General features: G+C 40.5%; 1 protein-coding gene across 1 annotated transcript; it reads left to right on the top strand.

Moving 5' to 3' along the window:
* Nucleotides 1–471: 471 nt before the first annotated feature.
* Nucleotides 472–9,485, top strand: LOC308287918 (putative sodium-coupled neutral amino acid transporter 8; the record flags this gene model as incomplete). The annotated part of the gene is made up of 10 exons (XM_080729252.1): nt 472–660; nt 1,591–1,789; nt 2,871–3,027; nt 3,116–3,220; nt 3,337–3,394; nt 3,674–3,788; nt 6,255–6,402; nt 8,297–8,499; nt 8,616–8,667; nt 9,383–9,485. The coding sequence occupies 10 exons, from the start codon at nt 472–474 to the stop codon at nt 9,483–9,485; spliced, it is 1,329 nt and encodes a 442-aa protein (XP_080585378.1).
* Between the last annotated feature and the right edge of the window lie 8,566 nt (nt 9,486–18,051).

Genomic DNA, 18,051 nt, shown 5'->3' with positions numbered 1-18,051 from the left:
CACTGTCAGCCAGTGATTTATTAGGCTCTATGGGCCTACTTTAACTCTCTTCCCAGAGACAAACTCTCTTCCCAGAGACAGACAGAGAGAGAGAGAGAGAGAGAGAGAGAGAGAGAGAGAGAGAGAGAATGAGAATCATGCCAGTGCAGTGACACATTTTGCACCATACAGTGATATGTTTGATCGCCCGAATGTCTAATTAGAAAACGTTTAGTCTCGTGTGTGTAGGGAGGGTGGGGTCGGGGGGGTCGTTTGTGTGTAGGAAGGCTATATATTTGCAACATGTATTACCGCCGCCGTTTCCCCCACGTTGATGTGATGAAGCAAACAAGCATATCTTGGAAAGCTAAAGGAAGGCTCGCAATTAACGAGAAGAATACAACTGCCTACTTTTAATTAGTTAATAATTGTCAATTAACGGGTATTGAGTTTGACAGCTCCTAAACAGAGGAAACAGAGACTCTTCTAGACATGGAAGAACTTGCCCGTGAAAGCATCAGCCTGCTGGCGAGGTCCGCATCCCACGCGGAACCTCCACGGCTCGGTTCTTTCGGTGCCGTGTTCATCATGCTGAAATCTGCATTGGGCGCTGGACTGCTGAACTTCCCCTGGGCCTTTGAGAAGGCTGGGGGTGTAAACACTGCCATCAGCGTGGAGCTGGTGAGTCAACTTCTTTTCAAAGATATTGGATGTTTTAGGGCTACTAGACTGATGTCATGATGTGCCTAACTTATTACTGAATTACTTGGTGAAACTTGAATTGAATCAGACAAATCTTGTTGTCTTTTAGTTGCTTTAATAGACCGCGCGCCCGAACTGTGTGTGCCGGCCTAACGTGATGTTATGATTGAGAATCCGACAGTGCCGGTCTCAATCGCGACATCATGTTACATCACCAATTGCGTGCCTATACATTTCGGTTAACCATGTACCTGTCCCTGTTCATGTGACCCGAATAACCAAGAATACATGACAAGATCTGCTAAATTAAAAATCACACGAATAGCTATGATAATGAAACAATGCGAATAGTAGCTCCCTAATTATTTCTGGTGGCCACTGAAACACATAATAAGGCAGTAAAAGTTTGTTCTGGTCTACTCCTGTGTGTTTGTTTGTGTGTGTGTGTGTGTGTGTGTGTGTGTGTGTGTGTGTGTGTGTGTGTGTGTGTGAGTGAGAAATTGTAACAACCTTAAATGCAATGCATTGTGCAACTAAAAGCAATCTATCACAAGTGTGTGCACTGTGTGTGCACGTGCAGCCTCAAATATAGGCTTAGGCCTACACTTTGATTGATGCTGGAGCTGGAGCTGAGGTGGGGGGGACATACAGTACAGGCTACTGTAGAAGACCTGCTACCATTCTCTCTCCTTGGTGTGAAAGAGAGACCTATTTTCACAGGGTGGTTCTAATGAAGGGCCCAGGTCAGCGTCTGGAGCCCCAGCATTTCAGAAAATGGTGGTCAACAAAAAGTGTGTGTTTATTTTTGTGTAGGTCTACCTTTTCTAATTGATGTGTTCATGCTGCCTAATTCTTGTCCCATGTATCCTGTCTTCTCTGTGCGTGGGTGTTTTTCCCCGGTACCCTCAGGTATCTCTTCTATTCCTGATAAGTGGCTTGGTAATCCTTGGCTATGCCTCGTCCGTCAGCAGACAGAACACCTATCAGGATGTTGTGAGCGAGGTGTGTGGGCGGTCTATAGGCCAGCTGTGTGAGGTCTGCTTTTGCTTCAACCTCTTTATGATATGTGTGGCCTTCTTGGTGGTGGTGCAGGACCAGCTGGAAAAATGTGAGTGATTATTAACCTTGTAAACCCTACAGTATATAGCCTACCGTACTTTGTTGACTGGAGTACCCTAGGGGCCTGTACTTTCCCCCCTTCTTTTTCCCCTCTATACCAAATCGATTCACTGAAAATGGTAGCTGATCTACAAGCTTGCATTGTTTGTGTAAAGATTGTAGACCATTTATTTTTGAAGGTTTCTCCAAATGTTCACCTATTATAACATGCCCAGAATAGGGATACATTGGAACATTCACCATTGTTACTAATATTGAACCATATGCATATCATTCATACATATAATTTATGCCCCATCCAGGGCCATGCATTTGGGTTCCCATCCAGAATCAAAGGGAGTAAATTTACTGTAATCACATTTTTATTGGAATGCGACAAATACAAAAATATATAATTGAACTCAGGTCTCCATGGCGTGAGTAATCAATAGAAAAAGTCATTTTGGGGCTGAACTACTCCATAATGTCTGTTTCTGGTCAAATCTCTTATCCTATATAAAAATTGGCTAATGGGAGGGCGGGCCAGCCAGCAGGCCACGTCACTCGGACTCGGACTTAACCATAAACAAACCCAATACGCCCACATATAGGCATATCACTGTGACTCAAACATAACCGTCAACAAACCCAATACACCCATATACAGGCATATATGGAGATCCGGTTGTCCAAAGCACCAGATTCGACAGCTACAGTATGCCCATATATGATTGTTGATTAATTTCTACCCTCATGGTTTAATGAGACACATGGAAAAGTCACTTGTATCCCCAAAGTTGTGAGAAATCATAGTGGTGATATCTTTTTGATGATGTCCTCAGAATACTTCCACAACCAACCTCAGTGACGGAATGTCACACAAAGCCTGAAAACTTGCCCAAATTTGGGGTAATATGCCATAGATAGTTATTTAAATCAATCAGTGATTCATTTAGTCATTTATGAAAGATATGGGGCACCATGTTGGAAGTGATAAAGTCTGTATGTGGATTTTATAAATATTAACCAATGAAAAATATTAACATTATTCTTTCCACTTCAGAATAACATCATTTCTTGTTCTCCTTCAGTGTGTGTGTCCTTATATGAGACTGTGACTGGGTCCAGTGAGGGAGAAATTCCATATCACTGGTACACTGACCAGCGGTTTGCCCTCTTCATAATGTGCGTCATATTCATCCTGCCTCTGTCCATCCCCAAAGAGATTGGAATACAGAAATATACAAGGTAGATAATTTACTGTCAGATCACATTATTTTCTTTAAAGTTGCATTTAATGTTACATTTTGATTAATATATTTTCTCTTATTGTAAGTGTGTTAGGTACCTTGGCTGCCAGCTATCTCTGCATATCAGTCATTGTCAAATATTACATGATGGAGAGTCATACAGCCATAATAACCCCTGAGCACAGCCAAGGGTCAGTAACACTTTTTTGGAATGTATACGTGTGTGACTTTTAACAATTATTGTTATATCCGTATTCTTATAACAGTATTACAGTTTGTAATAATAACACTGTTCTGTGATTTTCAGCATAAGTTCATGGGCTTCAATGTTCAGTGTTGTACCAACCATCTGTTTTGGCTTCCAGGTAATGCCATATACCTTTCAAGTCTTAAGGAACTATACCATTGTCACTAAAGTTTTAAAAACTAAACTATTTTTTGCAGTTAGATTTACATGCCATACTGAAGGGGGAAAAAAAGCTTTCTTGAAACATGCCATACAGCTGGTATGTCTGATAGAGTACAGGTACAGTGCTATCCTTTACAGAAGTCAGTATAATGGTGTCTGTCTGTCTGTCTGTCTGTCTGTCTGTCTGTCTGTCTGTCTGTCTGTCTGTCTGTCTGTCTGTCTGTGCATGTTTCAGTGCCATGAGGCCTGTATAGCAATCTACAGCAGCATGGAGAATCGGAAGATGTCCCACTGGGTGATCATCTCTGTCATTTCCATGTTCTTCTGTTTACTCATCTATACCCTTACTGGTGAGCTGACGCCTAAATTATCAAAATGGTTGGCTCCAATGTACTTAGCTTTAACCTGCCTCTCACATTCTCTCTTCACCTCTGCACATAATGTTGTATAATGTATCTGTTAATGTTTTTACCACTTAACCATGCATTTGCTACTACACCGTAACCTCAAGGTACATACTGTAATGCTCGGTAATCACAAGGCAGGACGATAGACCACAGTTCGCTTGGTTTAATGAAGTACTGCTACACATACAGGAGACTTTCACAGGAATGACTGACATTACTGCAACTAGTAGTGCTGTAGTGGGCATGCTCAAGAACTCTAGGCTAGAGGCTGCTCTTGGGCTGCACTGCACTGCCATCTGTTGACCACAGGTATAATAGCAAGTCTATTCTAATGCAGTATGTGAACTGGAGTCACATCAGTACATTACACATACCTGTTACATATATGCTGCTTTTTATAATTTACAGCAGTAGCCAACATCATGTACCTTCTCACATACACGCCTATTACCATATAATTATGCTGCTCCTTTTATAGCTGCTTTATACCGTTATCATTGTCATGAATAGAGGGCATGCACATGCATAAAGTGAATGGCAAAACGAGTGGCAAAGAGAGTTTAACACCGTTTAGCGTTGTTTATTGCACTCAGCTAGGGCTTTTCTTTTTGGATGTATGGGCTGTCAAGGCCAGAAAGTAGTTTTTTGCCACTCAGTAGTACTAGGCGTTCCCGCTTAACTTTCGGGTATGATGATGATGTCATGCGCATACCCTCTATATCTGGAATACCTGACTGCATGTACTGTATGTATTTTTTTCTTTACTTTTCTAGGATTAGTTTTTATTGTGCTTTCCTTGCTCTTCTTTCCATTGTATCTCTATTCTTCTTCCCTTTCCTGAACATTACAAATGATTGCGCTTGTATAGTCTCGCGTAGCCAGACAACTATTCCACAATCTCCGAATGCTATATAGAGTCTGGAACGGCAGCTCCCGAACGGCGAGTATCGGAAGTAGCCAGTGCTGCACTGAACTGTAGTCCCATTGGAAACATAACAGAAACACAATAGCTCAGACAAAGTCATTCGAGCGGCCTATTCTTGTTATGGGTGTATAGCTTAAGAAAACGTTTGAAAACATCATGGAGGTAACACCAATAACACCAGAGAAAGACGAAATAACGCCCCCAGAAATATTGAAAAGAGACATAACGCTTCCAGTAGGACATGTTATTGCTACTGCACCAAGGGAGCGGTTGCGTCACATCCGCTTTATCTCGCACTCATCGTTTCTATTTCCGTGCCCCAGACTGTTGACGGGAGCATTTCCCAAATCGTGGAGTCAACAGTCTGGCCACGCGAGACTAGTGCTTGTATGTAAATAATTGTCACCTTCCTGTTTGACAGAAAAAGGCACACTGTCTAGGACTTCCAAAAATAAATTAATTTACCAAACAACGTTTCAGGTCTTAGTCAGACCTTCATCAAGGTCTAAAGATCGAAACCCACAAAATATCAATTTGTAAAGTCCTAGACAGTGTGCGCCGGGACATTTTTTATTGTTTGCTTTTGTACTTTCCTGTTGTCCTACAAAAGTGTGTATGTTGTGTGTTAAAGGGGAGAACCACACATTTTCAACATTGAACTATGTTATTAAAGGGATATTTCAAAAACCTTTGGTCATTTTATCGTCTAATCAGGCTTTTATGAACACAATTTGCTTGATTCAATATTTAGATATTTGATGTAAATGTTATCAGGCCCTCCAGGCCCAGGGCCTCTCCCCATACACACCCATTGTAATTTCAAACTCCATTTTAACCATGATAGATTCATTAAAAACGCCCATTATTATTTCTGGTGACTCATACTACCCTCCTAATATGTGAGCAGGCCATAACATCTTTTCATTTATTTTTAATAATTTTTTATTGTATTGAATTTATTAAATTTTCCCGAAGAATTATTAAAAATAAATGAAAATAGTTATTGAAAAAACGTGGCCCACTCACGTATATAACATTTACATCAAATATCTAAATATTGATTCAAGCAAATTATAAAAACTGTTCAGGGTGTTCATAAAAGCATGATTAGATGATAAAATGCCTTTTTTTTTTTTTTAAGTGAAATATCGCTTTAACCCATTCAGGCCGGGAACACATTTTGCTGTTTGGGAGGGGCTTACAGTACATGTACAGTATGTAGCAACATATTTGTTTTGTAGGCTAATTTCTGATTTAGCCATATTCTATAGGTTAGGCCAAATATACCTCTGAGTTGTTATGTGTAAATAAGAAAAAAAAGTCCCCCCCTTCTGTTTTGCCTAAAACTGGCGGATTGATTGTATTGCAAAGTACACCTTGATGACATCATCATAGTAACCTCTTTGGTGTGCATCTGCCCCTTTTTCAATGTTGTAAACCTGTGATGTAATAATAAAGCTGATTCTGATTCTCTTTATGGACAGGTGTGTATGGCTTCTTGACATTTGGACGCGATGTGGCCTCAGATATTCTGATGTCATATCCAGGAGATGATGTGGTTATGATCATTGCCAGACTACTGTTTGGAATATCAATTGTAACCATCTATCCTATCATTTTGCTGCTGGGAAGGTAAGCACTGATCTGGACAGACTAGAAGCATTGTATGTAATCCCAATAAAACAAAGCAGATTTTAGCTAACTCTGAGTTGGGTTGTTTTGTATAACTAGTCCATGCCCAGGGATGTGCACACACCAAAACTATAGTATGTGTGCAGACATGAGACTGCAAATGACACTACAGATCCAATAGCCAGTGGCAAAAATGCTAATCAGCAGCACATCTGGGTAATCTTAAAATCAGCTTCAATCAATTCTAAGATATACCAACTCACTCAGGAGAGAAATACTGGAGAAAGGTCATGTAACATAAGTTGATGAGACCATTTTGTAATGAATGCCTATGCACTTTATTGACCATACATAATTACATATATTGACCCACTAAGTCTTTGCTGCTTGCTATGGGTTTAAATTTCCTCCATTTCCATTTCCGCTGGAAACAGAAATGTCAAATGGGACCGGAAGCACTTTTTTAACAGGGCACTTAGCAACCAAAAAGCGAAAATCGGGAAATCAGACTTTTGATTGTTTTATTTGAATGAAATCAAGTTAAATTCTCTGGTCTCTCTGACCTGGCGGCCTGCACCAAAGACTTTTTCCCGGGATTCTCAGGTTGGGGCATTAAATGAGTTAATTGAGTGAGAGTGCACAGACATGCTAATAAAACAGTTTAAATTGGTAAAAGTAAAGAGTCTCCCTGCAAATGCCAATGGTTCATGCCTATTGGTCAACCCACTGTGGATGAGGACAAACAAACCAAACAACAGACAAACAGAAGGACAGAGGTTTCCTCTTTTTATAGTAGGATATTAGGAATAGGATGTGAGTAATGTATCAAACAAAGTCACTATATTAGATCTGATCCTTAGGCCTTACGCCGTTCGGAACGTGTGGATGTTCAGAACCTGTAGCGGTTCAGTACGTCATCTTGCATAATTTGCGGCATATGCAAAGGATGGACACAGATTTATGTAAAAAGATAAATGTATAATTAGTAAAAGTATCAAGATAAAAACAAGATATTACATGAATATAAGTATCATAATTTGCAGTCAGGGCAGTGATAAGGTGCGAGTGTGGGAGTAAGTTGTGGGAGTGGGTTCATAGAGGCTTAGTCGGTTAAAGCTGCAATCTGTAAGATTTATGCCTTCTCCTGGATTTGAACACAGTGACAGAATTTCTAACACTGAGTTAAATGGAACGTTCACTTGGGAAGGGGAGATATAGCACTTTGTGTGTGCGTGTGCGTGTGTGTGTGTGTGTGTGTGTGTGTGTGTGTGTGCGTGCGTGTGTGTGTGTACATCAGTGTTTTTTTACTGCAAATTTTGATTTAGTTTTAGTCATAGTCTTTTGAATAAAATGACATTTTGTTTTAGTCATAATTTAGTCACCTGAAACGTTTTAGTTTTAGTCTAATTTTAGTCGACTAAATATCATAGGATTTTAGGCGACTAAATCTACATTTGATTTAGTCAACTGAAATGTATTTTGGCAGGCCTTGATGGCATTGTAATGACTGACAATGCCATCATGTGCTGAAAATAGCAGATCTACAAGCTCAGCTATTTTCAGCACTCAACACCTGAGAGCAACCAAACATAAAATGACTCTTCTCCACTAGTCCCTCCCTTTTAGTCTTTTTAACGTTTTAGTGTAGTTTTTATTTTGTTGACGAAATTGACAATATATTTAGTCTTAGTTTTAATCATCACAGCTTAGTTTTTATTACGTTTTTATTTCGTTTTCGTCAGTGAAAAAAACGCAGTCGACAAATATTTTTCGTCATAGTTTTAGTCAACGAAATCAACACTGGTGTACATGTCAATGAGCATTTTGCCTGTTTGCCTGAGATCCCAACACCTACACCTGATATCTTACATTTGTTTTTGTGTTCATGAAATAGATCAGTGATCTTGAACTTGGCGCTGCGCATCCATCGCAATCGAACGGGTGTCGTCTCACGTGCATTTGAGAACCGGTGCAGGGTGGTTCTAACGGTGATATGGATCACAGTGACACTCCTCATTGCCATGTTTGTCCCTGACATGGGCGAGGTCATCAGTGTGATAGGAGGAATCAGTGCCTTCTTCATCTTTATCTTTCCTGGTATGAAAAGAAATATGCACTATATATAGTACGTGTGTATATGTATTTATGTGTCACAATTGACACACAAGCCTGTATGAAGGTAATAAACATTGGCAGTGACGTTTGTGTTACAGGGCTCTGCTTGGTATTCTTAATGCAGTCAGAGCCGGTGTCTCCAAGAGTCAGGTAAGAGTGCAGATAAGCATCAATTGACGAAATGCCATTATGCACGCTCTCAGTGTTTTACACTGGTGAAGTTCAGAATAATAGGGTTCCCACGGTCATGAAATTCCTGGAAATATTTTGAAATTAGAAAAATATTTTTCCAGTACTAGAAAGGTTTTGGAATGTATCAAGGGTCCTGGAAGGTCCTGGAACAAAATAGCTCTGCATTGTCTTTTGTTATTCATTTTGTTAATACCTCTGAAATGACAAATTAAACATGGGCCAAATTGTCAAATATTAGAGGCAGAAATTGTGAAAATAGCAGATCTACATGCTCACAACGCCTCGCGTTTTGCGAGGCGTTGTGAGCATGTAGATCTGCTATTTTCACAATAGAACCGTGTTATACAAAATTCCTCAACTCTTAGTGCTCGTCAGGGTAGTTAAAATATGATTATTTCGGGGGCTACGGCCTGAAAAGGTTGAGAACCACTGGCATACACTACCTGTCTTTGGGCATTGCGCATAGGAGTAAGCAACCTGTTATTGAGCTGAATTATTGTTATATTGCCCTGGAAATTGGCTTAAATATTCTGGAAAAGTTTTGGAAATTAATTGGTAAAAATGTGTGGGAACCCTGGAATAATAATTATACTTGTATTTGTATTGTTTATGAACAGCATGGATGACCATATTGATTTGTTGCTTGTCCCCCCTAACCTATCTCCCTTTCCAGAATCCTGTTAACAGTGTGGGGTGTCGTCACAGTTGTTGTTGGGGTCTTCATTTTTGGACAAAGTACGACAATAGCTATTATGGAGCTTCTCCACAAATTCTGAATTCCTTCACCACTGTCAACATCAAAGGCGTTAACAGAAGGATTTTATTAAGGTTTTCTTTTTTTTGCACAAATGGATTTTGCTTTGGTCAAAATTCCATTTCTAGTTTTTAAACTTTGGGAAGTGCAATTCTTGGGCTGGCAAAAGATGTATCTTATGGTATGGTTCTAAAGATAATGTGATATGTTTGATTATTCCATGTTTTGATGTTTGTGATTTACAAATGTTGAACTAAATAGATTCTTGGAGTAACAATTGAATTGTTCATGTACACAATCTCATTTACATAAATAATGTATGCATACACATATATACATTTATTTATGCTACAGTAATTTATTATTCTGTCTTATCTATATATTAAAGACCAAGTTTAATTTTAGTGTGCTTTAAAGGAGTAGTTCATCCCCAAAATGATTTTTTTCTATTGATTACTCATGCCATGGAGAGTAGAGTTCAATAATATTTTTAGTTTTTTGTCACATTCCCAAAAAAAATTGATTTGAGTAAATTTACCCCCATTCATTCCGGATGGTGACCCGTTTCGAAACGGGTCACCATCCGGAATGAATGGGGGTAAAATTATTGTTATCACATTTTTGTCTTAGGAATGTGACAAAAACCTAAAAATATTATTGAACTCTACTCTCCATGGCATGAGTAATCAATAGAAAAAAAGTCATTTTGGGGGTGAACTACTCCTTTAACACTTGACTAGTGTGTCATGCTGCAAAGCAATGCCAGAGGTCAGTGTTGTGCCATTAAAGCACATGGCAGTAGATCCACCTGCAACACCAAGATGGAAAGAGGCTACAGTTCTTACAATACATTGCTTATGCGTATGCCAATAGCTATGAATATGAATATTGTTGCTGTCAGGGAGAATCCTTGTATGTCAAAAACATTAATATTCAGGAAATTGGGGGGTGGGGGATAACCTGTGTTCCAATGGATCCAGTGTAGTTATTTTATCACAAGCTCTTGTTACTTTTCTTTAAATATTTATTAAACGAACAATAAAGCACACACATCCACTCACTAAAATACCAGTTGCCAGGCAGAGGTCAGAATCCAAAAACGTTAAAGTCTACACACTTCTAACCTGGCATCCCTATATTTGAGCATGTCATTATAAGCAAATGTTTAAATCACTGATATTTTTGCTATTGCTTGACACTTGTCATAGAATAGGGCATTCATTTATGAAAAACGAATACAGGCTTTCTCTTGCCTGACAGTGATGAAATAGAACAGATACAGTGCTTATTACCATCCTATAGGGGGTACATTGGTCTGAATAAACAAACTGTGTGTGTGTGCGTGCGTGTGTGTGTGTGTGCGTGCGTGCATGCGTGCGTGTGTATATATGCACGCACGCACACACACACACACACACACACACACACACACACACACACACACACACACACACACACACCATAACACCATTGCCCTGGTATTATACAGTGCACTCTCTCCCTCTTTTTTACCCTTTGCCTTTCCACTGACCTCCACATGTCCCAGATCTTTAACCAATACTATGAATGATAAGCCTGTAAATCTGTTGGCTTGATATTGCTGCACAGAGTGACAGCTGCGGCATGCTGGGTACCACTGTTTTATCATTTACTGGCCATCAGGCTGGAAGGAGTTATGGCACAATTGTGTGTGCATGCATGTGAGTGTGTGGTAATGCAAGAATGAGTTATGACATGAATCTCGAAAATGAGGGATATATCTATGCATAGAGAGACCTACACAAACGGCATATCAGCCATGATGCTGACATTACAGAAATGGAAGCCTACATACTTGCACTGTCTTTATCTCTCTCACACACCCATCATACACGCACATGCAAGCAGCTAAGGATGTACACACACGCGCACATCCGTGATTCTTATGAAGCCATGTTCAATTTAGATGAGCAGTGAGATTTGGCAGAAGATTTATGACTTTGGTTTTGCTGTTTACAAACATTGCAAAGCATCCTCACTCATATACATCCTCACTCAATAAACAATAATACACAAAATTTAAATAAATAAACAATTTAACTAGACCACATGGAACATACAGTAGTGTTATTGCTGTTTATACAATATTTACCCATGGGGTGCAATGCCTGTTTTCTTTATGCTTATACTAATTTTGTAGGTTATTTTTTTCATGCTGCTATAAACAACAGACTGTTAATGGATTTCAGTTAATGGATCCTCTTTGATACCCAAGACCTTCTTTAACCAAAAGGCAGTTGATGAAATTCCAGACAAGAAAATTGAATGGGAAGTTTGAAAGGTGAAATTTGCACAAAGGTGAAATATAGGTATTACATTTTATTGTGCTTTTAATTATCAATGGAAATGTAATATGTGTAGGTTGGTTAATGCTTTACACAACAGCATCTTAGATATCTTTCAGGGGATATGAAACTCACTTCCCATTGCATGCGTCCTTCCTTCCTGCTCAATTGCTGTCTTTTCTGTACAAATAAACCCATAGGGTAGGAAGATTCTGGGATACACGAGATTGAGTTTTTCTTTTGTTCCACAATGATTAATAATTGTAGCTCAATGATTAAAAACACAGATGAGTCAGGAAAGTAATTGCTCTACTGATGTCACAATAACCATGGCACCGTAGATAAAGCATGAAGTGCCCTCTATGGTGTGCAAGACAACATCATGAACTTCCCATCCAATGTAGAAAACATGATGTTCCCTCTAGTGTGCCCTTCCAATGTATAAAACATGTGAAGTGCCCTCTATAGCACCCTTGCAGTGTAGAAAACATGTTAAGGTTCATTCAGTGTATTTTAAAAAAAAAGTGTGTGTGTGTGTGTGTGTGTGTGTGTGTGTGTGGGGGGGGTGGGGGGGGGGGGGGGGAGAAAAAAAACACACATACCCCCAGTTGAGAAACACTGCTCTAGGGTGCCCTGCCAGTGGAGTTATAGACTGTACTAATGCCTAACATGCTAGAAAATGTGTTGGCCAATGGCCACTACATGCTCCTACATGCAAAACAATGTGCCTTCATGGGATGCCTCAATAGAATGCCCTCCTGGTTTCCATGTCTTATAAATGTAATATGTACCCTTTTACAAACATTTTTGTGGCAGGGTTATTATTCCCATTTGGATTGGAGCAACAAAAAAAAAATCTAATCATTGACACATTAGAAATTGAAAATTGTCTGGATGTGTGTATTGGTTTCAAAAGAATGTGAAAATGAGGTAGGGAACTGAAGGTTTGTCACCATAAATAAACGCATATAATGTTTATACTGCATATAATGTGCTGATGACCCACTGAATCTATTTTTTTTTCACCCCTGCCCTCATACAGCCCGATTCTACCACTGAGTGATGACATTATGGCCTTATGGGTCATTAGTAGTCAAAATGTTCTTTCAGTTTGAAGGGAATTATGACTTAAATTCAGCCAAAGGATTAAGGATGACCATGTTGCAATAGTGAAAGCTGAGATGGGATTGTGTCATAGATTTTATAACACCTACTTATCCAAAGGTGCATTTACATTATTTGCTACTAAAAGATTTCTAGAGACAACTTTTCACCTGTCACTGATGTGACAGCAATACTTCCACTCTTAGGTCAAATATACATTGAACGTACTGGAACTGCTGGTAATCCCACCCTCTTCAAAATGTTCCTCTCTAAACATAGAAGTGTTAGGTCATTCTTATGCTCACACATTTTGGGATTTTGGAGTATGAATGTGCATCCGGGGGAACTGCAAGCTAAACAAACCCAGCATAAATACTCATAAATGACAAAAGAGATGGTTTATGTGAGGAGACAAGAGGAAGATTAGGGGACAAAACACTGACTTCAAAATAGAATGCTACTTTCCCCCCTGGAAAACAATGTATAGCACGTCAAATTTGGAATTTCAATTTGTTGAGAGATAATAACAAATACTAGCCTGACACTCAGCCTGAATTGACATTTCGTTTCACTTAAAACAAAAAATGTAAAGGGGTGTGGGCTAGCGATTCAGGGTCTGGAACTAGGCTAAACAAATACTGTATATCACACAAATGGTGATTTTGCTGAAAATATACCATAAACGACCGTTGGAGTATACAGCAGGTTGAAGAACATTTTAAAACCACTGTGTACATTGGTAGTAGATGTAGACCATGTCTTCATTGTGGTAACCTCGGATCACAGGCAGAGTGGAGTGAGATTGAAGCGTTGGCCACTCAAGACTATCACCAGGGTTATGAATGAAGGCTATGTTAGCTTCAGGCACATTCAATACTCAACATTCATTTGATTGTTGTGAAAGGGCATGTGTAAATGCTGCTGTCCAGTGGTGTGTAAATCTCTACAGTATGAGGGCCTGGGGGATTCTTTTTAAACTGCCACTAAAACCTATTTTGAACATTATGAGAGAAGGATTATGATATTCAACACATAATGATAACACTAATATGAATACAAATCTCTTCAGTAAATATCAAACAGGACAGATCTCCTGGAGGATATAAGTACAGTATGATTGTAATGCACTGGGTTAAAATCCAACCAAGAAACTATCATCCCACTTGGATTTTTTCACCCCTGGCCTGCCCCTCAAACAGCCTGAGTCCACCACTGAGTGATGAAATGATGGGTCATTTTGGTCAAAAGGTTATTTCAGTGTGAAGGGAATTATGACTTAAATTCAGCCAAAGGATTAAGGATGCTCTGGCTATTACTTTGTCTGCCCTCAAAAGAAAAAAAAATAAAATCATATTTTTCTTTTTTTAATCAACACACGCGCACGCACGCACGCACGCACGCACGCACGCACGCACGCACGCACACACACACACACACACACACACACACACACACACACACACACACACACACACACACACAGAGGGGTTACACACATTCAAGCTGACCGAGGCCTGTCCTTCACCCGAACTAACTGTGACGATTACCCGCCACAATTCAGCCACTGGGTCAAGATCTCCTGTCACCATTTCAATAATGGTTCGGCACCCTGATGATGGAGGTTGGTCATCTCTGTAATGATGTTCACAGCCTGGTGATTATACTGCTACTAAAAGGAAAACAAGGTCATACATATTCACATGTCTTATGCATACATGCTTCATGGCTTCTATGGCTGTGTCTGGCGTTGGCATGCTTGTGAATAGGGGTGCATTTTTGGTCTCCTCGTGGGCAATGGGAGATGGTGATGTTCTTGGGAGGGGGTGTTTTATGCACTAATACCCTGTAACTTCAAACACATCTTTTTACACAACTTTTCTTTTTCAGATTCAAGTTTGGAATTTTACGCTTTATTTAGATGATATAGAATGAAGAGAGGCAGGAAGGCCAGGGCAGGCAGAGAGAGGGGACATGTAACAGGAGGAGTAGGATTTGAACTTGGTTGCAGCCAGTTGCATTGACCATACTGTACTGTATGAGCCTTCACCTGTATCCTAATACACGCATACCATTGTTGTGACCCAAAGACAACTAGTGGCTACAATGCTCTGCTGGATGTTTTCCCTATAGTGCTGCTTTTGCAAAAGATGAAAAGACTTGTTACGTAACAAGGAACTAGCATGAACTATGCAAGGCTGGCTAACAAGGAACTACTAGTGTGTTTGGAGGATACTTTCTGTGTGTGGTCTACACTACAGTTATTTGGTTTAAATACAGTGGTGATGCTGATTTGTCCATCACATCAATTAGGACAATTTACACCAGGGGGAAGAGCTAGGTCTACAATAGGCCATTTACAATATTTCTGGTGCACATTGCAAGTTTACACCAGGCAAAAAAGGAATGTTGAACATTTTTTATAGACCTTTATCCTAAAAAAAAAGAAGAAAATCACACCCAATGTGAAGTGAGCGGTGGTCGTGCTCGCGTTTAAACGTCTTCATCAATTGGTAATTGGTGATGTAATACACAGGCTACACACACACACACACACACACACACACACACACACACACACACACACTGCTATGGAAAATGTGTGTGTGAGCCCTTGGACTTTGTCGTCCAAGGGCTTTTCCTTGTCATCCTTCTTCCTCTCTTTGTGCTTGTACTTGTCCTTGTCCAGGCTGCCATGCTTTGTCTTGTCCCTGTCCTCCTTGCTCTCGTGAACGTGCTTGTCTTTCTCTTTCACCGCTTCACTTCGAACCGTTCTTTTATACCTCCTGTGTCTGACGTCATGCATGGGTGCGTGTTTGTTGCAATTAATGCTCAGGCTAGACTCAACATCAGGCTACAGACACATACATGGATACACACTCAGGCTATGCTATGGAGCGGCCATGCTATGGAGCGTTGTGGGGTAAGGCAAGTCTAGGATGTACAGGCTATGCTACGTACACACGTTTTGCCATGGCAGAACGCTGAGGAAGAAGGCTACAGACATACGACATATGACATCACTAGACAACATGATGCTACGCGCACACATTTTACTATGGCAAAACGCTGAGGGAAAAGGCTACGGACACACACACAGCCACGTATAGGAGCGGTTTGCACCGCTCAAAAAAAGACAAGGACTGACAGATACTAGTAAGACACCCAAGGGTGGAATGCGACCTCAGGGTGACATGCAACCTCGCCCTAAAGGGCGAGGTCGCGCCAATTCTTGACAATCTGGCCAACCACAGCGTTTCTCTGACGATTCTAGTTGTTGTCATTCTGGGGGGAGTTTGTTCATGTTTTTGTGAGGGTATCAACCCTAGGAGCTCAGCACACTCACAGAATCATGGCACACTCACAGAATCAATGTTATGCCCATACATGGAGTTCCCTGACTATGTTATGTCAAAACATGCCCATATGTGGACATTACCAAATATGGGCATTTCCAGATATGTCCTTAATATTGATAACATTGGGACAGGGATCTCCATATATGGGCATGAAACATATGTTAATTAGTAAAGCCAAGCTTAGGTTTGATGCCTTGGGATTTCTATATTTGGACATAAGTGTGTACCCAATAGGTCATCATCTGGAAAGGTAGGGTGTAAATCAGAGTAAAGCAGGCTTTTGAGCTAGTTAGGGCCAGAGATTGATGACATCAGAAATCCCCATATATGGGCATAAAGGGATTTTGCTTTTGGGAATGCCCATCTATGGCATTTTTATTTTATTTTATCCTTTATTAATAAAAATACATGTATGTATCCATATACATATGGAGTTCAATATTGATGTTTTTGGAGAAGGTATGTTGTAAATGTATGCTACTTAGTAAGGGGCCTCGGGTTAGATACTCTTTGTATGGCCTCTGGAGGTCCTTGGCGTCGGTTAGTAGTATGCCCAGCACATAAGATGTGGGACGTCACAAAGCCTGCGGCCATGTATCATTTTCCATCAGGCCTGTTGGTTTTCACGCTCCAGTGCGGCGTTCATGCGCTGCAAGTCAATGGCAGACTTGGCAGTCAGACAGACAGCCATTGACTCCGGCCTAACAATGGCTACTTTCTATGACGGTAGTCCCATATGACATGATGGACTGGACTATCTCCATATATAGTGTTATCCACATTTCGTGTAGCTGCCCTGTACAGGAAGTGATGTCACAACTCGCTGACATCACACTGACATCACAGAGGCTTCGGAAGGACGGTCACGAGGCTTCGGACACTCAAGCGACACGATTCTTCAGAGTATATGCGACCTTCGGTCGCAACGACCTTCGGTCGCAACAAAGATCTCCATATGTGGGCATATCAGCATGCCCATATATGGGTATACTGATGACATCGGAGATCTTCATAATGTGGGCATAAAAGGGACATGGACAGACACATATATCTCTATATATATGTGTCCCTTTCTCCCTCCCTCTCCAAATGTGGTGTGTGTGTGTGTGTGTGTGTGTGTGTGTACATTGTAAACAACCTTTCTATCTCCACAAAATCACCATTTCATTCGTCAAATTCGTCTATGGAGCTTTGGCTCTAGACAATTTATCAGATATATGCTACATTAGTTACACACAAACGTGTTTATGTGTTTTTAAGGGTGCGTTCGGAAACCCGCACCGAGTGTGTGCTCGGTGTAGTGAGTGTACACGTAAACACATAAACACTAAGCATTAGCTGCAGCTGCTGCACTACTACTACTATTCTACTCAAACGTAACCTCGCCTCACCAGGCTTTCTGCTCAATGCAACTAACCATAAAGTAAACGCTGCTAGTGCTAACCATGGTGCTACTGCTAACCCAAACGAAGAGGGGGTTCCTTTAAAATCACACTATGAGCATGCGCACGCGCAGCCAGGGTGTGCCTCACTCACTCACATGACAGCATGGTTCCTGGTTTCTCGGTGAGTTCAGTTCAGTTCACCTTCCTCTACATTACCGATGCTAAATGCTATAAGTTGTTTAAAGTTAGCGGTCCTATCGTTTGTGAGGAGCTACCACTAAAAGAATGAATACTTCATGAAACCGCTAACGTCCACAGAACGCTATGAATGAATGTAATTGTAATGGACACGCCGCACGCGTTGAACTAGCAGTTGCATGATGCTACAAATATTAGTGCTTTTCTCTACAGTTTCACAT

This window comes from Nannobrachium achirus (assembly GCF_963921795.1).
Source record: "Nannobrachium achirus genome assembly, chromosome: 7".
NCBI classification, from domain to species: Eukaryota; Metazoa; Chordata; class Actinopteri; order Myctophiformes; family Myctophidae; genus Nannobrachium; species Nannobrachium achirus.
Note: the sequence above shows the minus strand (reverse complement) of the source record. Positions and strands in the feature narration are given on the sequence as shown.